At 52.7% G+C, this 21,257-nt stretch overlaps 1 protein-coding gene across 8 annotated transcripts; it reads right to left on the bottom strand.

The window, feature by feature from the left end:
- Positions 1-248: 248 nt before the first annotated feature.
- LOC148223492 (nucleolar pre-ribosomal-associated protein 1-like) lies at positions 249-21,191 on the bottom strand. Of its 8 annotated transcripts, XM_088164465.1 has the most exons (7): positions 21,014-21,191; positions 20,570-20,615; positions 4,500-4,606; positions 4,290-4,406; positions 3,513-3,651; positions 2,612-2,805; positions 249-2,383 (listed from the first exon to the last, which is right to left on the bottom strand). In XM_088164465.1, the coding sequence occupies exons 3-6, from the start codon at positions 4,503-4,505 to the stop codon at positions 2,672-2,674; spliced, it is 396 nt and encodes a 131-aa protein (XP_088020591.1). In that variant the 5' UTR covers positions 4,506-4,606; positions 20,570-20,615; positions 21,014-21,191; the 3' UTR covers positions 249-2,383; positions 2,612-2,671. The 8 variants fall into 8 exon arrangements, with proteins under 8 accessions (XP_088020591.1, XP_088020587.1, XP_088020589.1 ...); XM_088164461.1 differs by having other exon boundaries at positions 4,290-4,606; XM_088164463.1 differs by lacking the exons at positions 20,570-20,615; positions 21,014-21,191 and adding an exon at positions 7,085-7,323.
- Positions 21,192-21,257: the final 66 nt, after the last annotated feature.

The following is a 21,257-nucleotide window of genomic DNA, read 5'->3' on the forward strand; positions in this document are numbered from 1 at the left end:
GAACCCCCCCTAAAAAAAAAAAAAAAAGAAGAAGAAAAATGAAAACGAAAAATAACCAAAAAACGAAAAGAAACCCCTGGCATGCTGGATGGGCAGCACAAGAGGGAGGGATTAAAAATGAACAGGGACAGTGTCCTGGTTTTGGGCAAATTTGGGGGAAAACCTCCAGAAGGAGCCCCCAGACAGCAAACCCCACGACTCCTCCCCCCCACCCCACCGGGTTCGGGAAGAATTTCCTCGGAGAAGAGTGGGAGAAAAAAACCTCTTTATTTAACAAGCAAGACACTCCCCAGCACAGGGAAAAAAGACAACACCAGCTGACAAAAAACTCTTTCACCGTTCTGAAGGGATGACGAGTTCAGTCTCTCTGGCGAGTGGTCGCCCAGTTATCAGTCTCTGGCGCTTGGGAATGGCTGCTGCAGGTGACAGAGTGTAGACTCCCGGTGTTTCTTGGGGTTTCCCAGGTCCCCGTCCGGAACAGGTTCAGATGGTATCCAGGAGAGGGAGGGGACGGGGTGGAAGAGAAAACAGTCCAGGGAAAAAGTTGGACTGCCTAGCTGAACTAACTAATAAGAAAAAAGCAAGGACAAAGCGAAGGAAAGAAAAAGAGGCAGAAGCGAGCAAGCAGGCAAGCAAGCAAGCAAGCAGGCAAGCAAGCAAACCGAGCTAAAACCTCTCCTAAACATAGACCATGGGGGAGGTGAGCCGGCTGATAACAAGACAAAACAAAGCTTCACTCTCAGAGTCAGTCCTGGAAGCACAGGACATAATACCAAACATAATCAGGACACATGATTGGAGATAGAAACACCATAACATCACCCTAGGACAGACAGTGACCGGGACACAAGGATCCCACGGGAAACAACGGCACAGGGAGCACCACAGAGGCACAGAGAAGGACGGAGAAAAGACAGAGAGTGCCAAACACACAGCAAGGACTGAGGGGTACCATGACAAAGAGGGAACCCAGGAGCCAGAGAGGAAGCGAGCACAGCCCGTGCGGGGCGGGCAAAGACGGGCAAGGAGCAGCACAGGCACGGAGACAGAGAGGCACGGCCAGCAGGACAGAGGCTCACCAGGAGAGGGGCACAGGAAGGGAGGAGCACCGGGCAGCGCTCCTTTAGGACAAGAATATTCACACACACAAGCAATTCCCTCATTTGCACCTCATTCTTATTTCACACACCGCCCCCCCCCCCCAATAAAAAATTCAGCTCATAGCACAGGCAGCTCTGGCTTTTCCCTGCACAGTATTTCTACCAGGGACCTGGGCACAGCACGCGGTCGCGAGTCACCTGAATCAATCCTGATTTAACATTTCAAAGCTTCTCCTTCTGGCACTGCACCTTCTCAGACCCGGGCTGCCATGTTCCACTCCCCTCATGGCCACATTCAAGAACAACTGTTGCCATTCTGCAGAGAATTCCCAATATGACTCACATGTTATCAGTGGGCAGAAAACTCTTTGGGCTTCAGTTCCACCTCTCACCTGTTCCACGTGGAGGGAGGACAGGCATTTGTCACACATCACAGCAGCAGTGATGGATCAAGGCTTGCTTTTTTTTTTTTTTTTTTTTTTTTTGATTGAATAAAAGGGTAAGAAAAAACAAACCAGGTCTCATACAAATGTCTTGAAACACCATTAAAGCTTTTTAAACCCAAGGAGACCATCGTGATTCCTGACTTCAGTCTTCTATTCATACTGGTTTTGGCATCATGAAATCAATCAGAGTCTTTAAAGAAATACTAAATCATCATGACTAAACCCCGGGCTCCTGGTCATTTGCACTTACAGCCCCTTGTAGGAAGCTCTCCAGCCTTTTTTTCCCATCCTACGTTGGACAGAGGATGGCTGTGAACCGCACGCCTCCGCACAAACAGTCCTGCCGGTTCCTCAAAAAGTTTAAAATGCCTGTGATAAAAATGATAGAAAGTAATACTGCCTCTCAGACTGTTCAAGAAATGGGAAGTTGGACTTTCAATGTCCCACTGAGAGATGCCAAATAAAAGCTTCCCCATGAGCTCGCACAGAGTAGTAACATTTCTTGGACGAAACTAAACTAAGATTTTTTTTTGACCAAACAAGATAGGTCTGTATGAGAACAGCTCAGGAGGCTTTCAGGGCTCGCAGTGATGCTGGCAGAGCACAGAACGTTAAAGATGAAGTCTTAACTCCCTGAATTAATGCCCTGTGGTAGCCAAAACTTTTTGCAAAGACACATAAGACTTGCTTCTCCTTGTTTCCGAGTTCCCAAGCCATCCTGTAATTCGTCACCTGCACTAGTGCAGACCAATCTGCCGTGGGCAAGGAACAGATCCGGCTCCTGAGCTCCAAGCCACGTGTCCCCGATGGAAACCCAAGTCAGGAATACAAAAACACCTGTGGAAGAAAGACGAGAGAAAAATCAGAAGACACAGATATTCTTCTATTTCCACACAGAAATACTGAGCCAAGCTGTTTACCTCTGGGACTCTGTTTTCAAACAGCTCCCCAACTCTGTTCCTAGATGGAAAACGTGGAGTGGCTTTGCCCATGCAAAGCCAATGAGCCTCCTCACAAGAAGGAACAAACCAGTTTCCTGCTAAATCAGACACCTGGAAATCTCACCTGTCACATGCTGTCATGGACCAGCAAGAGGGATCAGCATCCAGGCCCACGTGGACTTGTTCATTCCTGGCTTCTAATGCAGCAGGGACAACAGCACTGAAGGGAAATGATCACGTCTTCATTTAAAGAGAACCCAACTTCTTCATCAAAGCCATCACTGTCCTCGATCAGGACATCCACCATATCCAGGACATCTAATAAGTGAAGAAAAACATCAAAGCAAGAATCCAGACTAACAGGAAAAACAACAGACGTAGAATGCAACACTCCAGGAATACAAGCCATCTTTTTAATTCTTTTTAATAAAAAAAAAAAAAAATTAAAAAAAAGTATGAAAGCCACATTTGTCACACAATACAACGTTAAGTGCAACCCCTAAATTACAGCTGAACCTTCACTCTGCCTTTCAATGCTGCTGTCCAGCACGGAGCAGCTGTGGCTGCTCCTGGATCCCTGGATGTGTCCAAAGCCAGGCTGGACACTGGGGCTTGGAGCAGCCCGGGCTACTGAAAGGTGTCCCTGTTCATGGCAGGGCTGGAACTGGATGAGATTTAAGGAGCCTTGCCGGCCAAACCACTCTGGGATTCCATGACTCTGTCAACAGTCCCAAGCAGAAGGGCTAGATTTCCATTTGAGTTCAAAAACGCTGCTGCAAGAGCATGAAGAGAGATTTCAAATACCGTTCAAGTGGCACAACCACGGCAGAAATTACTTTCAGAGGTAAAGCGGCAACTTGGCAATTCCACTTCGACTTCTGATACCAAGAACACGTGGAGAGCTGAATCCTGGAGGGCCCTTACTTAACAGGATTGCCAGAGTTATCCATCCCCAGTTTGCTGATTAGGGCTAGAAAGTGTATCCCCAAGTCATGGAGTTGGGATGTTGACAGGTTACCACATACCATCAATGTGAGAGACGGGGATGCTGATGTTATCAGAGTCCTGTTTAAACAGAGCCACCTGGAGCGTGCTGGCTGCCTGAACCAGGTCTGCTGCCTTGTCAGTGTAGGGACAGGGGTTGGCCACCAGCTTCAGCAGGATCTGTCAGCAAAGGTGGGGAGAAAGGTAAGTGCACCTGCTGGCTGGCAAGTGCAGGGGAACCACACGGTACTGAGAACGACCACGTGCTGAAAGCTGGGCAGCTTTTATGAGGACAACTTCCATAGCACTTCTGCAGGATTCTGTCTACAGTTCCTGCTCTACAGGCCACACTGATGGAAAAACAAAAACCCACCACAACTTGGCACCTAGATTGCGACCACACACCGAGTACCTGGGCAGACCACAGTGGAGGCAAAGCACTGGGCATTCAACATCCTGAAGAGTAAACAGCAAGTGTCACCTTTCCTTGTCAAGGACCACCATCTACTGAGCTCTGATAATGTTGGCACCTAAAGAGGAGATCAAAGCTACCCACACCTACACCACTCTACCCTTACACCGACAATGCTGTAATAACAGCTGATCTTTTTGGATTTCATTTTCCTACAAATCATTTGGCTGCCCTCCCACTGAACACAAGAAGGATGCCACCTCCGTATAAAGAATCCCAAACAAGGCTTTTCTCAGAATTCATTCGCTGGTCTTTGACAGGTTTCTCAACAATAGCAACAAGACCTCCAGTTTCCACTAACACTATTCTTTGCATTTTTTTATCCAGCTGATTTGAACACCGTTACCTTTTCCAAAAACTGAATCACTGCTTCCTTCTGGTCTTCTTTTGTATTATCCAAGTGCTCCAGCCAAATTGAAAGCTCCTTCCACGTGTCCTCAAACGCTCCACTGTCACGTAAAACCTGTCCAGGAAACAAAGGAGGAGGTGTGTAAATAAACCTCAAAACACCTAAAATACAAAACCCCGAGGGATGCAGATCTTTTTCTATAGTTACCTTCATGCTTCCTTCTTTTAGGAACGAAAAGAAGAGCAGGTTGATGAGGAGTCGTATCTGCCGCTCTCCTCACCCTCAGTTCAAGAGGCTCACTAGGGGGACTTCAGCTGCATAGTGGACAATAAAAATCCTACTTCTGTAATTTCTGGAAAGCAGGTTATACTGCTTTCAGAGGGCCGTACAGCTTTCTATCATTACAGGCAGTTAAAAAAAAAAGAAAAAAGCACCTTCAAAATAGCCTGTAGGGGAGTTTTAGAAAACTACCGATGAAACAGAGGAAAATCATTGCTAAATTAAACCTGAATCAGGCTACTTGTACTTAAAGCAATCAGGCAGAGGGATGAACAGTCACATAAATGAGCAGTGGGCTGTGACCACAGCAAGGTCCAGAGAGAAGTGCAAGTTGCTGGGGGTGGTGAGGAAGACCAACAAGTCCCACACCCTAGAGACAGGCTTTGACGTGCCTAGAAACTTCCCCCCGCTTTCCTGCTCTCCAAATTCAGGCCCTGACTGCGAGCACCCAAACTCGGTGACCCCGAGCTCCAGCTCTACAAGCAAGAAAGGAGGAGGGAGAAGAGGAAGGAATCCGAGTGACACCAGGGTTCAGCTCCCTCCCCCTAAGGCCCAGCAAGAGAGGAAACCTTGCCCAGCTTCCCGACCCTGGCACCTACGTTGGACGACTGCAATTACACAGGATGAATCTGTGCCTTTGCTCCTCTCCACACATCAAATATAAGGAAGCCATCACAACTCATTTGTTCTACAGTTACTCCGTGTACAACACCAGCAGCTCTAAAAACAACTGCTGCTCACATCAATCTGACAGGGGAATTCATTTAAAGCAAGAAAACATGAAGGAAAAAGGATTCATTATAATATAAGCGACTATTTTTGGCAGGGTCTGGAAACAGAAATGCACCTGCAGCTCTCACAAAACCAGGCAGGAACAGAATGTGAAATCCAAAAACGAGCCTTCAGTTACATGGCACTGTGCAGAAAAGTAAGTCCTTACCATCTATTCTTAGCAGCCTTTCTGCTGACGGAACTGCCCCAACTTCCCTGTTCCTGCTTTCCCTTCAGAGAAAATGCAAAGGACTGAAGTGGAAAGTGGACACAGGAACAAGTCAAGCAGTCCATGTTCCCACCTGGCAAAAGAATCCAAAACCATCAGAAAAACGGCACATTTTGAGCAGCTTTCGGTTGAGACATTCATTGCTGGGAGACCAAGTGAACCTGCCTTTAATCCCTTGCAAGGATCAAGGGCCACTAAACCCGAATTCAGTCACTGTAACTGGATTTTTTTCTTGGCAGGACAGTCTGGTTGCATTTATTCCTTATTCCTAGGGGTAAATCTCTACCCCTACTTAGGTAACTAAAGGATGTCCTCTTTGAATAAGGTGCTAAAAACAGCGGCCTCTGGTGTCTGGTGGACTTCGAGCTGACCAGCTTTTTCTCAAAAGTCAAATAACTAATTTAAATATGCAGAGGGGGATGCTAATTTTCAAGACAAAAAGTACTCCTTGCATCAAAGCTGGTATCAGACAATAACAGAGAGGACTACTCTGCAGGGCCAGAGGAAACCGGAGAAGACTTATGAAAGGCTAGAGTGCTGAAGTACAGATTAAAGAAACGCTGATAAAAAGTAAAAATCCAAAGCAATATCTTCTTGATCAATGTCAAGACCTTTGCAGGCACCAACTGCACTGATTTATTACAGTATCAGAATTCATTCAGCCTCGGGGGGGTGCGTAAACACGACAGACATTTTCTTTGCTCTTTCATCAACTGCTGCAGTGAAGTCCGTTCACAGCATTGATTTCTGTCAAATATTTCGTTACTAGCCGGTTATCTGACAGCAAATTTCAACAAGAGTCACAGGAAAGGAGACTGGTGACCACACAATCCTGCAGCAAAGGTAACTGCTTCAAGAAAAAATCGTACAATCCTGAAATTTCAGGCCAGTGGGATAGAGCGAATATCCTGATATTTCAATTCCAAAGCTTACCTTAATGGTCTCGGGCTCCGGGGCTTGGAGGGGGGGTCGGTTCGGAAGGGCCGCCTCCGGAGGAGGGGATCCCGGGGGGAGTCAGGGGCCCGGGGAGGGGGGCGAGGCGGAGGGAGAGGAAAAAGAGGAAGATGAGGAGGAGGAAGAAGGGGGAGAGGGTTTGAGAGGAGGGGAAGCCCAAATCCGTGCTGTGTGCGGAGCTCCGACAGCACGCTGCAGCCCGCAGCTCAGTGTGAGCACGGGGCAGAGGAGGCGATTTCTGGGCATTCAATCACCCTGAGGCGGGCCCGGCACCGCCCCTGCAGCACCGTCCCCAGCACAGCTCGGTACCGCTCCGGGATCACCCGGCCCCGCCCCCGGTGCCGCCTGGGACCACTGGGGACCGCCCCTAAAGCACCGCCCCGGCCCCGCCCGGTCCCGTCCCCGGGACCTCCGTGCCCCGCCTCGCCAAGGCCCGGCTCCGCCCCGAGCCTGCCCGGGCTGCGCCGGGACCATCGCTGGCGGCCCCGCCCCTCTTCCCCGGGCCGAAGCGGGCTGAAGGAGATGTCCGCACGATTGGAAACGCCGCCGAAAATCGCACCCGTGGGATCGGTGTCGGCGTCGTGCGCAGGCATCCCACTAGAGCGAGCGGGCTCCTTGCTGTGCCACCCTCCTTTTGCAGCCAGAGTTAGAAGGTCGGGGAGCGACACCCGAGCCGCCATCTTGGGAGAGGCAGGCGCGCAGTACCGCGCTCTGCCCACAGGGTGGCGCTTGGGAGACAGGCAAGGGATGGAATCAAGGAGTGTCCCAATCCTTGAGGAAATCCCCCTGAATGAACGCCCCAAAAAACCCCGACCAGAACTGAGAAACCTCCTGCCTCTGTATGAGTGCAAAGGGTGTGCAAGGAGTGTGCAAATAGTGTGCATTAGCAATCGATCGGCAGGCATTGGCAATCGACCGCCGATCTAATCGATCGGCAGGCATTGGCAATCGATCGCCGATCTAATCGATCGGCAGGCATTGGCAATCGATCGCCGATCTAATCGATCGGCAGGCACGATCAATCGATCGCCGATCTAATCGATCGGCAGGCATTAGCAATCGATCGCCGATCTAATCGATCGGCAGGCGCGATCAATCGATCGCCGATCTAATCGATCGGCAGGCATTAGCAATCGATCGCCGATATAATCGATCGGCAGGCGCGATCAATCGATCGCCGATCTAATCGATCGGCAGGCATTAGCAATCGATCGCCGATCGAATCGATCGGCAGGCGCGATCAATCGATCGCCGATCGAATCGATCGGCAGGCATTAGCAATCGATCGCCGATCTAATCGATCGGCAGGCGCGATCAATCGATCGCCGATCTAATCCATAGGCACGCATTAGCTATCGATCGCCGATCTGATTTTTCCCGCCATTTTTCATGGATTTTTTCCCCCATTTCTTACTGATTTTTCCCCAATTTTTCATGCATTTTTTCCCGCAATTTTCGTGGATTTTTTCCCATATTTTCCCCATTTCTCACTGATTTTTTCCCCACATTTCTCAATGATTTGTTTCCCCAATTTATCAAAGATTTTTTTTCCCCATTTCACCATGATGTTTCCCCCATTTCTCACTGATTTTTTCCCCCATTTCTCACTGATTTTTTTCCCCCCATTTTTCCATGGATATTTCCCGATTTTCCCCCCCATTGCTCACTGATTTTTGCCCCCATTTCTCTCTGAATTTTCCCCCCATTTTCCATGCATTTTTCCCCCATTTATCACTGATATTTGCCCCCATTTCTCTCTGAATTTTTCCTTCCATTTTTCATGCATTTTTCCGCCCATTAATCACTGATTTTCTCCCCATATATCACTGATTTTTTTCCCCATTTCTCAATTATTTTTTCCCCCACTTTTCCCCGTTTCTCACTGATTTATTCCCCCATTTTTCATGGATTTTTTTTCCCCCATTTCTCACTGTTTTTTTTCCCCATTTTTCAAAGATTCCCCCCCCCATTTTTCACTGATTTTTCTCCATTTCTCACTGTTTTTCCCACCATTTTTCATGTGGTTTTTTTCCATTTCTCACTGATGTTTTACCCCATTCTTATTACCATTCTCATAGCTCTATTTTATATTTATACATATTCTTATATTTGCATTATTTCTGTTATACACTAGATTTTTCATAGATATTTGCTACTTATATTTCATTATATTTTACATGTATACCAATCTATTTCTATTCTTTATATTTTATTTTTATATTAGCTATAAAAACCGTGCCTCTACCCAAATAAAAAGCATTTAAACATTCCTTTTAGACTATATTTAGGTATTTTTTATGGTTCTGTTTTTCATGCATTCTACACCCACCCCTCCCTGTCAATGTTCTGGCACCCAGCATGACCCCCCCCCCCCCCCCCCCCCCCCATGCCCGACTCACCTGCTCCTCCAGCGCAGCCCGGCTCCCTTTCCCAGGGACCTTGGGGTGCCCCAAACCACGTCGGAGCCCCCAGTCTCCACACCCTCCCCCTCCGTAGGGAACGGGAATGGGATGGGGAGCACACAGGACAAGAAAGGAACACAAAAGACACACTGGACAGAGAGAAGAAAAGGGCTGGAAGCTGGATATGAGGATGAAAGTGGAGCAGCAACAAACCTCAGGACTCTTGACTAGAGAGTGTGGCTGCTGAACGTCTCAAAAAAAACCCCCAGCTCCAACACAACATGCTGTGCTCACGGCTCGGCCTGGGACTCATCAGTGAACATCTCTCTCTTGCCAGGGCCATAAAGCCCCCGAGAAAACACGAGGTGAGGTTGATGTGCTCCGGCTTTGCTCCTGCTCAGCCCTAACCCCCAGCCCCTGCTGCCAGCGAGCACCCTGATCTCTGAACCTCTTCTCAGCTTGTTTGTACGCTTCCAAATTCCTTCCTCTTTCTTCAAGCTTCATCTGTTTCCTGGCATTGGGAGAATGACAAGTGTTTAGCACAGCGCAATGAATACAACAGTCTCATTTTCAGAAGACACGACTGAACGAGAACCGACAGCAGCACTGCTTCGAGACAATCTGGGCACACGTTTCCCTTCCAGCAATCTGAGTGTTCTTTTGTGTCACGCCTGAAATTCTGAAAATGGTTTTTTGAGAAAAATTATCCATAACTAGAAAACAATCAAACCAAATAAATAGAACCCCTAGGATATAATAACAGCCCATATACTACAACACTCCAATTCTAATATTAATAAGAAAACAGAAATTAGCTACACAGCATTACCTCAAACAAACACTACATACTGGCAAGAATCAAAGCCACCACAAAATAATTCAAAAACTACCCTATGCCTTATGCTACAGGCTAGAACGCCATCGGCAAACCTTATCAAGGTATCCTTTAAAAACAACGCCCCACCAAAAACAAAAACAACACAAAACGCCATTCAAGAACTCCCTTATCAACACCTGAATGAAAAAACATGGCATTAGATAAATAGACCATAGCCCTTATCATACACCATCTACAAACAAAATAAAGCTATACCATACATCCTCGAAAACCACCTTCAAAGCACGACATTAGAAAAAAAAACTTTCCAGAATTAAAAGCTGTATCTAACAAAAGCCGTCTGATAAAATTAACAACCAAGCCCCCACCATCAGAGCTGCCCCTACTAAACTCCCCATCGTACATATGAAAAATCAGTTTTAAAAACCTACTTCAATTCATTCTGCCTCAAATACAAAACCATCCAGAAAGTTACCTTCACTCAAAAACAAAAGCGCACGTAGTAAATAACATTAAAAAATAAATCAGCACACTACACACCACAAGCATAAAATATTGAATTAAAACCAAAAATACCCCTAGTCATTAAAGAGCCCAGCCGCAAGCTATATTTAACTATAACTTCGTGCAAACGTACACATATCATTAAAATAGATTTCTTTCAGAATACAACTGATGATCTAAAATAGTAAAATGTCCGAGAACGATATTATAATAGGATATCCTCGATCATCCTCCCGCAAATTCTCTCCACTGTATTGTCCGACACACACCAGAAAAAAAATCCAGTTTTTACTTTTTTCAGCTAACTTCTCATTTATTAGCTGAGAGGAATGTTGAATTTGTCTTTACAAATGAGCTGTGGATCAGCCTGTAGATAAGGCTAGCACTGAGAGATAAAAGAAACAATGGGATGGATTCCACTGATTGATGAATGGAAAGAGATAGTTGCCTTTACAAACAAACTGCGGGGCTGCTGATAAATGAAATTGGATATCGAAAGATGAAAGAAGCAACGGGGGGAAACTATGAATTCTATAAGAATTAAAAATTAAAAGGGAGGGTTATACATTAGAGGGGAATTTCAGGTATCAGGCGGTTCCGGGAAGTCTGTGCCTCTCAAGTACCTCAGCCAATGGGAAAAGAGAGAGGGAAATGCGGCCGGGAAAATAGGATAAAAAGGAGGCTGCGTCCTCCAAAAATTTGAGAGATCCCAGGGGAATGTCCCATGGCCTCTCCCTTTATTCGAATAAAGCAAAAAGGACTCCTCTGTTTCCTTTTTGGACATAAACCGCTGGTGTTTGTGGATTAATTTTCCTGACATTTAGCAACATATTGTTAAAAAAAAAAAAAAAAAAAAAAAAAAAAAGTGATCCAGAAGAGGGCAACATTGACAGCCATTCCAAGACAGGATGAACAAATGCTTTCACATTGACAGAGGATGCTGCGATGTTCTGAGAACAGAAGATAGAATAAAATAAAGGAAGGTGATGTTACAAGACAGAAAAGGGTAAAACAAAAGGAGTACCTGAGACTGGGGGGCGGGGGGGAAGAAAATGGGGAAATATTAATTGCTACACACTAGGTACAAATGCTTTTGACAAGTAATTTATGAGAAGCAAGCTAAAAGCGTCTTACTGCTGCTAGTGATATCATGCTCCAAGCTCTGCTAATAATTCCTATTTCTAGCAATAGTTAAATTGAACTCACTACATTCCAACTATTTTTCTGCTTGTTCAGATGGCAGATCCGTTTGGAACACACCTTAGTATAGCAAATTCTATGCCCAGGTAGGGACCTCTCAGTTCTTCCATAAAACATTTTCTTCTGCATTATGGCAAGCCTTTGTTTTAGCTTGACAGCTTTCTTGAAACTTAAATTTACGCATGTATCCAAAGACATTTGCAATTCCAGAAATCGGTAGGCACATCATATGGAAAGTAAATAACATTCTCGAGAGGGAGTTGCTTTGTTACTGAGGGGATGAAAAGCAAGGCTAGAGCTAGTAGAACTACCCAAGAAATTGGACTTAACGCAGCTTTTACAAGGCTCAAAGTAGCCATACCGAGATGTTTGAGCTAAAAGCCCCAGTTACCAGACTTACAGGCCTAATAGCTATCACCACACCACATTCATTCCCTGGTTGCAGTATTTTTAACAGCAGTGCAGAACGCTACTGAAAATTATTTTTAGGTTGAATTGTTCTCTCCCCTCACTGCCTGTGTAGCTGTTAGAGGCTTCCAGGAGGCTGGGGAAGCAGACTGCTGGTTTCACTTCCAGACACGTCACTTCCATGGTCTGCTGGAGGGCACTTTGAAGCCCGTGGCCTTTTCTTGCTCTATTGTATCTGACAACTTTCCTCCCCCACGTCTGTTTTTTAGCGGGCAGCATTTTTGGAGGGCCAGTCAAAGACCTCAGGCTCCGAGAGAATTCGTCTGCTTTGCTCTGTTTATGTGTGCAACAGATGGGAGCAGCAACTAAGTCAAGTAGTAACTTCTGAGCTGCCCAGTTATCAGTAAACCAAAATATTCTTTTGTGACTCTCGCCAGACGAACATATCATCCTATCCGAGTCACACACTGCCCCTCTGGCATTTTCCAGTCAGACAAAGAATTCCTGGCCCCTTGCATGAACCTCAGCTCTCCACCTTGTTCCAGAAAGAGTTCTAGATCCAAGGCCCAGTGAGCCAGCTACCCTTTGCTGCCCTGAGCAGTATGGAAACAGCCAAGCCCCAGCCCTGCAGCCCTGCCTAACTCGCCTTTGCCTCCCAAACCTGAACCTTTTCCTTGGCTGTGGCATCCTCACTCATGCAATCCTGAAGACAAAAATCTGATTTGGCAGGTGAAGCCGTTTCTAACGCAAAAGCTTCACCAAGGTTTCTCTTCCAACTTCAGCCTTAAACAGTCCTGTCCTCCTCAGACAGCCCCCACCTCCAGCCTTTAGCTGTAAATACTTACTGTTTTATAGCTAATGCTTGCCACCCCTCAAAATTAAGTCTTTTGATATGCATTTACATCCCTCCCTAACCATGTCCTCATCACCCTTCCCAAACTCAGCCTCATCTCCAGGCCTAGAACCTCTCCCTAGGTGAGGGACTGTCCTCGGGTAGGAGTGCTGACAGACCTGTGCACGAGCCCAGCTGCATAGCCCGTGCTAATCCCAGCCCAGCTCTAGCCTTTAAACCCACTGGGGCTTTGGTACTGGAGGCCCAGTTACAGTAACCCCTGTGGCCGTTCCGCTTCCAGGCCATCTGTGAGTTGTGATCCCCCACCCTACACCACTTTGGTGAGAAATGCATTCCTTTCTTACAAGAAAGTTTTCATTTTATGTCTAAATTCAAGCATTCCGAGAAAACGTGTAGCAATTATATCAAGACAGACATGACAGGCACCAACATTAGTCTTTCATTACACACTTTTCATGCCTTCTCTCCACAGATTTCTTTGAGGCAACTCTGACTCCTTTTCTCACAGGCAGCTCCACACAGCCCCGACTCCTCCTCTCCTCTGTACGACTGGCTAAACCCCAGCCTGTCCCTTCCCCAGCCACCTGAGCCTGTCTGTCCCACACACAGCATCCTCTCACCTTGTCCATCCCTTGCACGGCCACGTGTCCCTTCCTCCTCGCAGCACAGCCAGCAGGCTCCAGCCCACACTGCAGCAGGCTCTGCACCTCCAGCTGGAGCTGTGCTTAGTGAAACTGGCAGCCAGCTGACCCACGCTTTTATAACAACCAGCCTCACTGGGCAGGCAAGGCTGTTTCCACTCCTTGCTAATCAGTACAGCTGTAACTCGTTGGCAACTAGTGCCTTCTGCACTATCCTTACAAACTATTCTCCTACAGAAATGGACCGGAATTCCGCGGGGATTTTCCGGGGATTCCGGGGGGATTTTCTGGGGGATTCCGGGGGGATTTTCTCGGGAATTCCGGGAGGATTTTCAGGAGTATTCGGGGGGATTTTCCCGAGTATTCCGGGGGGATTTTTTCGGGGAGTCCGGGGGGATTTTCCAGGGGATTCCGAGGGGATATTCCCGGGGAATTCCGGGGGGATTTTCTCCGGGATTCCGGGGGGATTTTCTCGGGGATTCCCGGGGGATTTTCCCGGGGAATTCCGGGGGGATTTTCTCGGGGATTCCGGGGGGATATTGCAGAGTATTCCGGGGGGATTTTCCGGGGAATCTGGGGGGATTTTCCCGGCGAATTCCGGGGGGATTTTCTCGGGGATTCCGGGTTGATTTTCCCGGGGAATTCCGAGGGATTTTCTCGGGGATTCCGGGGGAATCTTCCAGGGGATTCGGGGTGGATTTTCTCGGGGATTCCGGGGAGATTATCCCGGGGATTCCGGGGGGATTTTCTCGGGGATTCCGGGGGGATTTTGCCGGGGAATTTTCCCGGGGATGCCGGGGGGATTTTCCGGGGGAATTTCGGGGGGATTATCCCGGGGATTCCGGGGGGATTTTCTCGGGGCTTCCGGGGTCTCTTCGGGAACTGCTGGAGCGGGTCGTGCTCCCCGTATGTCTCCTGGTGCCGCTCCAGCTCCTCCCTCTAGGGCCGCAGCCGCGGGGGCATCTCCAGGGGACAGGGACCGGAACAGGGATCGAGGACCAGGACCCCGGACCGGGACCGGAGTGGGGAACGGGGACAGGGACAAGGAACGGGATGGAGAGCTGGGACCGGGACTGGGATCGGGGACTGGGATCGGGGACCAGAACCGGGAACTGGGAGCGGGATCGGGGACGGGGACCGGGACGGGGAACTGGGAGCGGGACCGAAATCGCGGATTGGGATCGGGAACAGGGACCAGGACCGGGACCGGGACGGGGGACAGGGACCCGCATCGGGGACCGGGGACAGGGACCAGCACCGGGATCGGGGATGGGAACCGGGGACATGGACTGTGACCGGGATGGGGGACCAGAATCGGGGACCAGGACCGGGGACAGGGACCAGTACCGGGATCAGGGACCAGGATGGGGAACCGGAACCGCAACCGGGATCGTGGACTGGGACCGGGGACAGGGACCACGACCGGGATGGGGAACTGGGACCGGGATCGGGAACAGGACCGGGATCGGGGAACGGGTCGGGGGACTGGGACAGGGATTGGGGACGGTGACCGGGGACAGGGACCACGACCGGGATGGAGAACTGGGACTGGGACCGGGATCAGGGACTGGGACCCGGGACAGAGAACGGGATCGGGATTGTGGACGGGGAACAGGGACAGGGACCGGGACGTGGATCAGGGACGGGGACCGGGGACATTGGACGGGACCGGGATCAGGGTTGAGGACCGGGGACATTGGATGGGACCGGGATCGGGGTTGAGGACCGGGGACATTGGACGGGACCGGGATCGGGGTTGAGGACCGGGGAACTGGGACCGTGACCGGGATCAGAGACCAGGATCAGGAACTGGGACAGGGACTCCGATCGGGGACTGGGTCCGGCGACAGGAACCAGGTCCAGGATTGGGTAAGGGGATGGGGGACAGGGAATGAGACCGGGACCGGGATGGGGAACTGGGACCGGGACCGGGTTCCCGGACGGGGAACTGGGACTGGGACCGGGGGCCGGGACCGGCACTGGGGACCGGGAACGTGGACAGGTTCCGGGACTGGGATCAGGGACTGGGACCAGAACCGGGAATGGGGACCGGGACCGGGAACATTGACCAGGTCCAGGATTGGGGACGAGAACCGGGGACAGGGACCGGGACCGGGATCGGGAACTGGGTCTGGGACCGGGGACCGGGAACAGGGACGTGGTCCGGGATTGGGTAAGGGGACGGGGGACAGGGAACGAGACGGGGACTGGGATGGGGAACTGGGACTGGGACCGGGATCGGGGAATGGGTCGGGGGACTGGGACCGGGATCGGGGACCGGGGATAGGGACCACAACCGGGATGGGGAACATTGACCAGGTACAGGACTGGGGACGAGAACAGGGGACCGGGACCAGGACCGGAAACCAGGACAGGGACCCCGATCGGGGACTGGGATCGGGGACTGGGTCCAGCGACATGGACAAGTCCGGGATTGGGTAAGGGGACGGGGGACAGGGAACGAGACCGGGACCGGGATGGGGAACTGGGACCGGGATCGGGTTCCGGGACAGGGAACTGGGTCTGGGATTGGGGACCGGAACCGGGGATTGGGACCTGGACCGGGGACAGGACCAGGATCGGGGACCGGAACCGGTGACCTTGGACAGGGACTGTGACCGGGATCAGAGACAAGGACCGGGGACAGGGACCAGCACCGGGATGGGGAACTGGGACCGTGACCGGGATCGGGGACCGGGACGGGGATCCGGGGCCGGGATCACGCACCGGGACCGGGGACAGAGAATGGGATTGGGATTTTGGACCGCAACCAGGGACAGGGACGGGCTCCTGGATTGGGGACGGGGACCGGGGAACCGGGACTGGGGACCCGGATAGGGGACCAGGACAGGGACCCTGATCGGGGACCGGGGAACCGGGACTGGGATTGGGGACCTGGATAGGGAACCAGGACAGGGACCCCGATCGGGGACCAGGATCGGTGACTGGGTCGGGGACCAGGACCCGGAACGGGATGGGGAACTCGGACTGGGACCGGGACGGGGACGTGGACCGGGGACAGGGACCAGGACCCCGATCGGGGACTGGGATAGGGGACTGGGCCGGGTCCGGCATCAGGAAACAGGGCGAGGGAGCGGGAGCGGGAGTGGGATTGTGGATGGTGACCAGGGACAGGAACCAGGACCGGGTTCGAGGACCAGGACACTGGACAAGGACCGGGACTAGGATCAGGGACCAGGACCGGGGACAGGGACGGCAACCGAGATCGGGGACAGGGACCAGGGACAGGGGACCAGGACACTGGACAAGGACCGGGACTGGGATCGGGGACCAGGACACTGGACAAGGACCGGGACTGGGATCAGGGACCAGGACCGGGGACAGGGACCGCAACCGAGATCGGGGACAGGGACCAGGGACAGGAACCGGGATTGGGGACCGGGGCTGGGGACTTGGGACCAAGGACTGGGATCAGGGACTGGGTCCGGCGACAGGGACCAGGTCCGGGATTGGGTAAGGGGATGGGGGACAGGGAATGAAACCGAGAACGGTATGGGGAACTGGGACCGGGATCGGGTTCCGGGACGGGGAACTGGGACCAGGACCGGGATTAGGGACCGGGACTGGGAACATTGACCAGGTCCCGGATTGGGGCCGAGAAGCGGGGACAGGGACCGGGATCGGGGACGTGGACCAGGGACAGTGACCAGGACCCAGATGGGGAACTGGGTCCAGGACCAGGATCGGGTACCAGGACGGGGAATTGGGACTGGGGCCGGGATCAGGGACAGGGACCGGAATCAGGACCTGGTTGGGGGACGGGGACCTTGGACAGGGACCCGGACCAGGATCAGGGACGCGTACTGGGGACAGGGACCAGGACCGGGATGGGGAACCGGGACCGGGATCGGGGACTGGGACCGGGAACTGGGACCCGGACCCCGATCGGGGACCAGAACCGGGGACAGGGACCGAGACCGGGATAGGGAACTGGGACAGGGACCGGGATTGGGGACCAGGACTCGGGACAAGGACCGGGACCGGGATTGGGGACCAGGAACGTGGACAGAGACCAGGACTGGTATCAGGGACTGGGACCGAGGACTGGGACCAGAACCGGGATCAGACTGCGGGACTGGGGACTGCGACCAGGTCCAGGATTGGGGACCAGAACCGGGGACGGGGACCTTGGACAGGGACAGGGACCGGGAACGTGGACGCGGGACAGGGACCAGGACTGGCATTGGGGACCGGGACTGGGAACCGGGACCGGGCCCCCGATCAGGGACTGGGATCGGGGACAGGGACCGAGACCGGGATGGGGGACCAGGACCGCGGACAGGGACCGAGACTGGGATCAGGGACCAGGACCGGGGACAGGGACCGGGATCAGGGACAGGGACCGGGACCTGGGACCGGAATCGGGGACCGGGGACACGGACTGTAACCGGGGTCAGGGACAGGGACTGGGGACTGGGACCGGGATTGGGGACGGTAACCGGGGACAGGGACCACAACCAGGATGGGGAACTGGGACCGGGATCAGGATCAGGGACTGGGACGGGGGACTGAGGCCAGGATCGGGATCACACCCCGGGACCGGGGACAGAGAACAGGATCAGGATTATGGACCGGGACCAGGGACAGGAACCCGGACGTCGATCGGGCACGGGGACCGGGGACATTGACCAGGATCGAGGACGTGGAACTGGGACGGGGACCGGGAACTGGGACCGGAACTGGGATAGGGAAGGGGATCGGGGACAATGACTGGGACCGGATTCAGGGAAGGGGACCTTCCACAGGGTCCGGAATCGGCATCGGGGACCAGGACCAGGGACAGGGACCAAGACCGGGATGGGGAACTGGGATCGTGACCGGGATCGGGGACCAGGACCAGGGACCAAGACCGGGATGGGGAACTGGGATCGTGACCGGGATCGGGGACCAGGACTCTGGACAAGGACCGGGACTGGGACCGGTATTGGGGACCGGGATCGGGATCACACACCATGACCGGGGACAGAGAACGGGTTCAGGATTTTGGACCAGGACCAGGGGCAGGGTCCGGGACGTGGATCGAAGACGGGGACCGGGGACATTGACAGGGACTGGGATCAGCGACGGGGACCGGGGACATTGTCCGGGACCGGGGACCAGGATCGGGAACTGGGACCCCGATCGGGGACTGGGTCCGGCGACAGGGACCACATCCGGGATTGGGTAAGGGGATGGGGGACAGGGAACATGACCGGGACCGGGACCTGGGACCGGGATCGGGTTCCGGGACGGTGAACTGGGACCGGGATTGGGGACTGGGAACGTGGACTGTTTCTGGGACTGGGATCGGTGAAAACGCAGCTAACCCTGACCCTAACAGAAATAGAAATAACACTAACCCAAATAACCCTAACCCTATCCAAAATAACCATAACATTAACCATAACCAACTAACCCTAACAGAAATAGCCCTAACACTAACCCAAATAACCATAACCTGAACCCTAACCCAACTAACCCTAACCGTAACCCAAATAACCCTAACAGAAATAGCCCTAACACTAACCCAAATAACCATAACCCTAAACCTAACACTAAACCAACTAAACCTAACACTAACACTAACCCTAACCTTAACCCAACTAACCCTAACCCAAATAACCCTATCCCCAACCAAAACCAATTAACCCTACCCATAACGCAACTAACCCTAACAGAAATAGTCCTAACACTAACCCAAATAAACATAACCCTTACCCTAACCTAACTAACCCTAACCTTAACCCTTACCCTATCCCTAACCGTAACCCTAACCCCAACCCAAACCCTAACACCCTAACCCAAACCCTAACCCTGACCCTAACCCCGACCCCAAACCCATACCCTAACCCGTACCCTAACCCAACCCCAACCCCTAGCCCTAACCCCAACCCTTAACCCCTAACCCAACCCCAACACTAACCCCTAACCCTTACCCAACCCTAACCCCAACCCATAACCCTAACCCCTAACCCGTACCCTAACCCCTATCTGTACCCTAACCTGTACGCTAACCCTAAACCATACCCTAACCCTAACCTGTACGCTAACCCGGACCCTAAGCCGTACCTGTACCCTAACCCTAACGCTAACCCGAACCCTCACCCATACCCTAACTATAACCCCAACCCTAACCCATAACCCTTAACCCTAACCCCAAGACTAAGACTAAGTCTAAGCCTAACTCCAAACCCTTACCTGGGCACCTCATCCCCCCAGCCCCCATGACCCATTAGGCCCCTGGCCTCTGAACCCCTGGCCCATGGGTCCACTGTCACGCTAGCCCCCAGGTTCCGTGGCCGCAAGGCCCCCTGACCACCTGGCCCTGCTGACCCGTGAGCCACCTTGCCCTAGGATGCCCAGGCCCCCTAACGCCCTGACCGTCTGGCCCCTGGTCCCCCCCGGCCCCCTGGCCCCCATGCCCCTGACCCAGACCCACCTCCAATACCCCACGCCTGTGCCAATTTCGGCACACAGATCGCCCCGTCTGGATGACACCCCTACAGCGTCTACCCCGCTTACGGCTTCTAACCCGGCACGAGCGATTTCAGAGTCAATCATTTCAGACACCCCTTTTAGCCCACCCCCTGTGATTTCAGCTCTTTTTCATACCACAAGCTTTATTCAACTGCCAGCTCTGCTCTTCCGCCTCCACCTGAGCCTTTCTCCATCTCTGCAAGAGCAATCTTCACCTTCAATGGGCAGCATCTGTGTCTTGGCTCCAGCCCCGCACCAATTCACCTCCCGCCCCAGAGCCTCGAAGCCTGCCTCGGTCCGTATCCCGCTCCTACGGCGATTTCACCTCCATCCCTTCTAACCCGGCATGAGCGATTTCAGAGTCAATGATTTCAGACACCCCTTTTAGCCCACCCCCTGTGATTTCAGCTCTTTTTCATACCACAAGCTTTATTCAACTGCCAGTTCTTCTGCTTCGCTTCTGGATTCACATTGCTCCGGCTGTGCCATGTAATGGTCTTTCTGCTTTCCACGGCAGGATATTTTTTTTTACCTCTACCTCTCTGTGGTTTGAGCACCCCCTGAACTCATATTTCAGCCACAATCTGAGAATCCTTACCCCATTAACATCTCTAGACTCCCTTTCATATCCCTTAGTGATTTAATATCCAGCCACACACATACCATCGTGCCTCCATATGCCCTAACACAGCCCCAAAGCAGTTATGTTTTCAAACCTTACCGTATTTCTCCAGCTCTGCTTCCTCAGCTCCAGCCTCTGTTTCAGTCTAAGAAAGAAGAAAATGCGATTAAATCATATAAAGCTTAAAGATAAGAAAAACATAAAAAAGCACCTTTATTCCCGATACTTGAAACCATATAAATTGCCCTCAGTAGGAGCGGCCAGTCCCCCAGACCCAGTAGCCGCCCCCCCTACACGCCACACCGGGCCCCGGCGGCCGCGCTCCGGCTGCACCGCTCCGCCCGGGCCGGCCCTGCCACCCCCCCCCCCCCCCCCCCCCCGGGCCGGCCCCGCCACCTCCCCCTGGGCCCCGCCACCCCCCCTACCGCGCCCCACAGCTCCGCTCGGGCCTGCCCGCCGACCCACCCCGGGCCCCGCGCCGCGCCGGCCGGGCCCCGGCGCCACCCCTAACCGCCGCCCGCCCCCCTCAGATCCCGCCCTTACCTCTTCCGCCGCTGCCTCCGCAGTGCCCCGACCCTGCGAAATACACGCTATTTATGGCCAGGCCAGCCAATCAGAGCCCGAGTAAGTGCCTTCCCGCCTATCAGAGCCCGCCAATTCCCGCCACGCTCGGCTCCACCCCCATCAGTCCCGTTACGGCGTCACTGCCCGCCGCCTCCCCAGTCGCCGCCGCCGCGGACCCCCGGAACGCTGCGGCCGCGCGCTGTCCCGGACCGCCGCCCCCCCC

Source organism: Sturnus vulgaris, chromosome 5 (genome assembly GCF_052056855.1).
Source record: "Sturnus vulgaris isolate bStuVul1 chromosome 5, bStuVul1.hap1, whole genome shotgun sequence".
Taxonomy (NCBI): Eukaryota; Metazoa; Chordata; class Aves; order Passeriformes; family Sturnidae; genus Sturnus; species Sturnus vulgaris.

Excerpts from the sequence above, each read along its gene's own strand:
- LOC148223492 (XM_088164461.1), bottom strand. The coding sequence starts at position 4,505 with ATGAAGGTAACTATAGAAAAAGATCTGCATCCCTCGGGGTTTTGTATT. Across the intron at positions 3,652-4,289 it reads TGATTCAGTTTTTGGAAAAG|ATCCTGCTGAAGCTGGTGGC; the intron begins GTAACGGTGTTC and ends CTTTGCTGACAG. Across the intron at positions 2,806-3,512 it reads CCCCGTCTCTCACATTGATG|ATGTCCTGGATATGGTGGAT; the intron begins GTATGTGGTAAC and ends TTCACTTATTAG.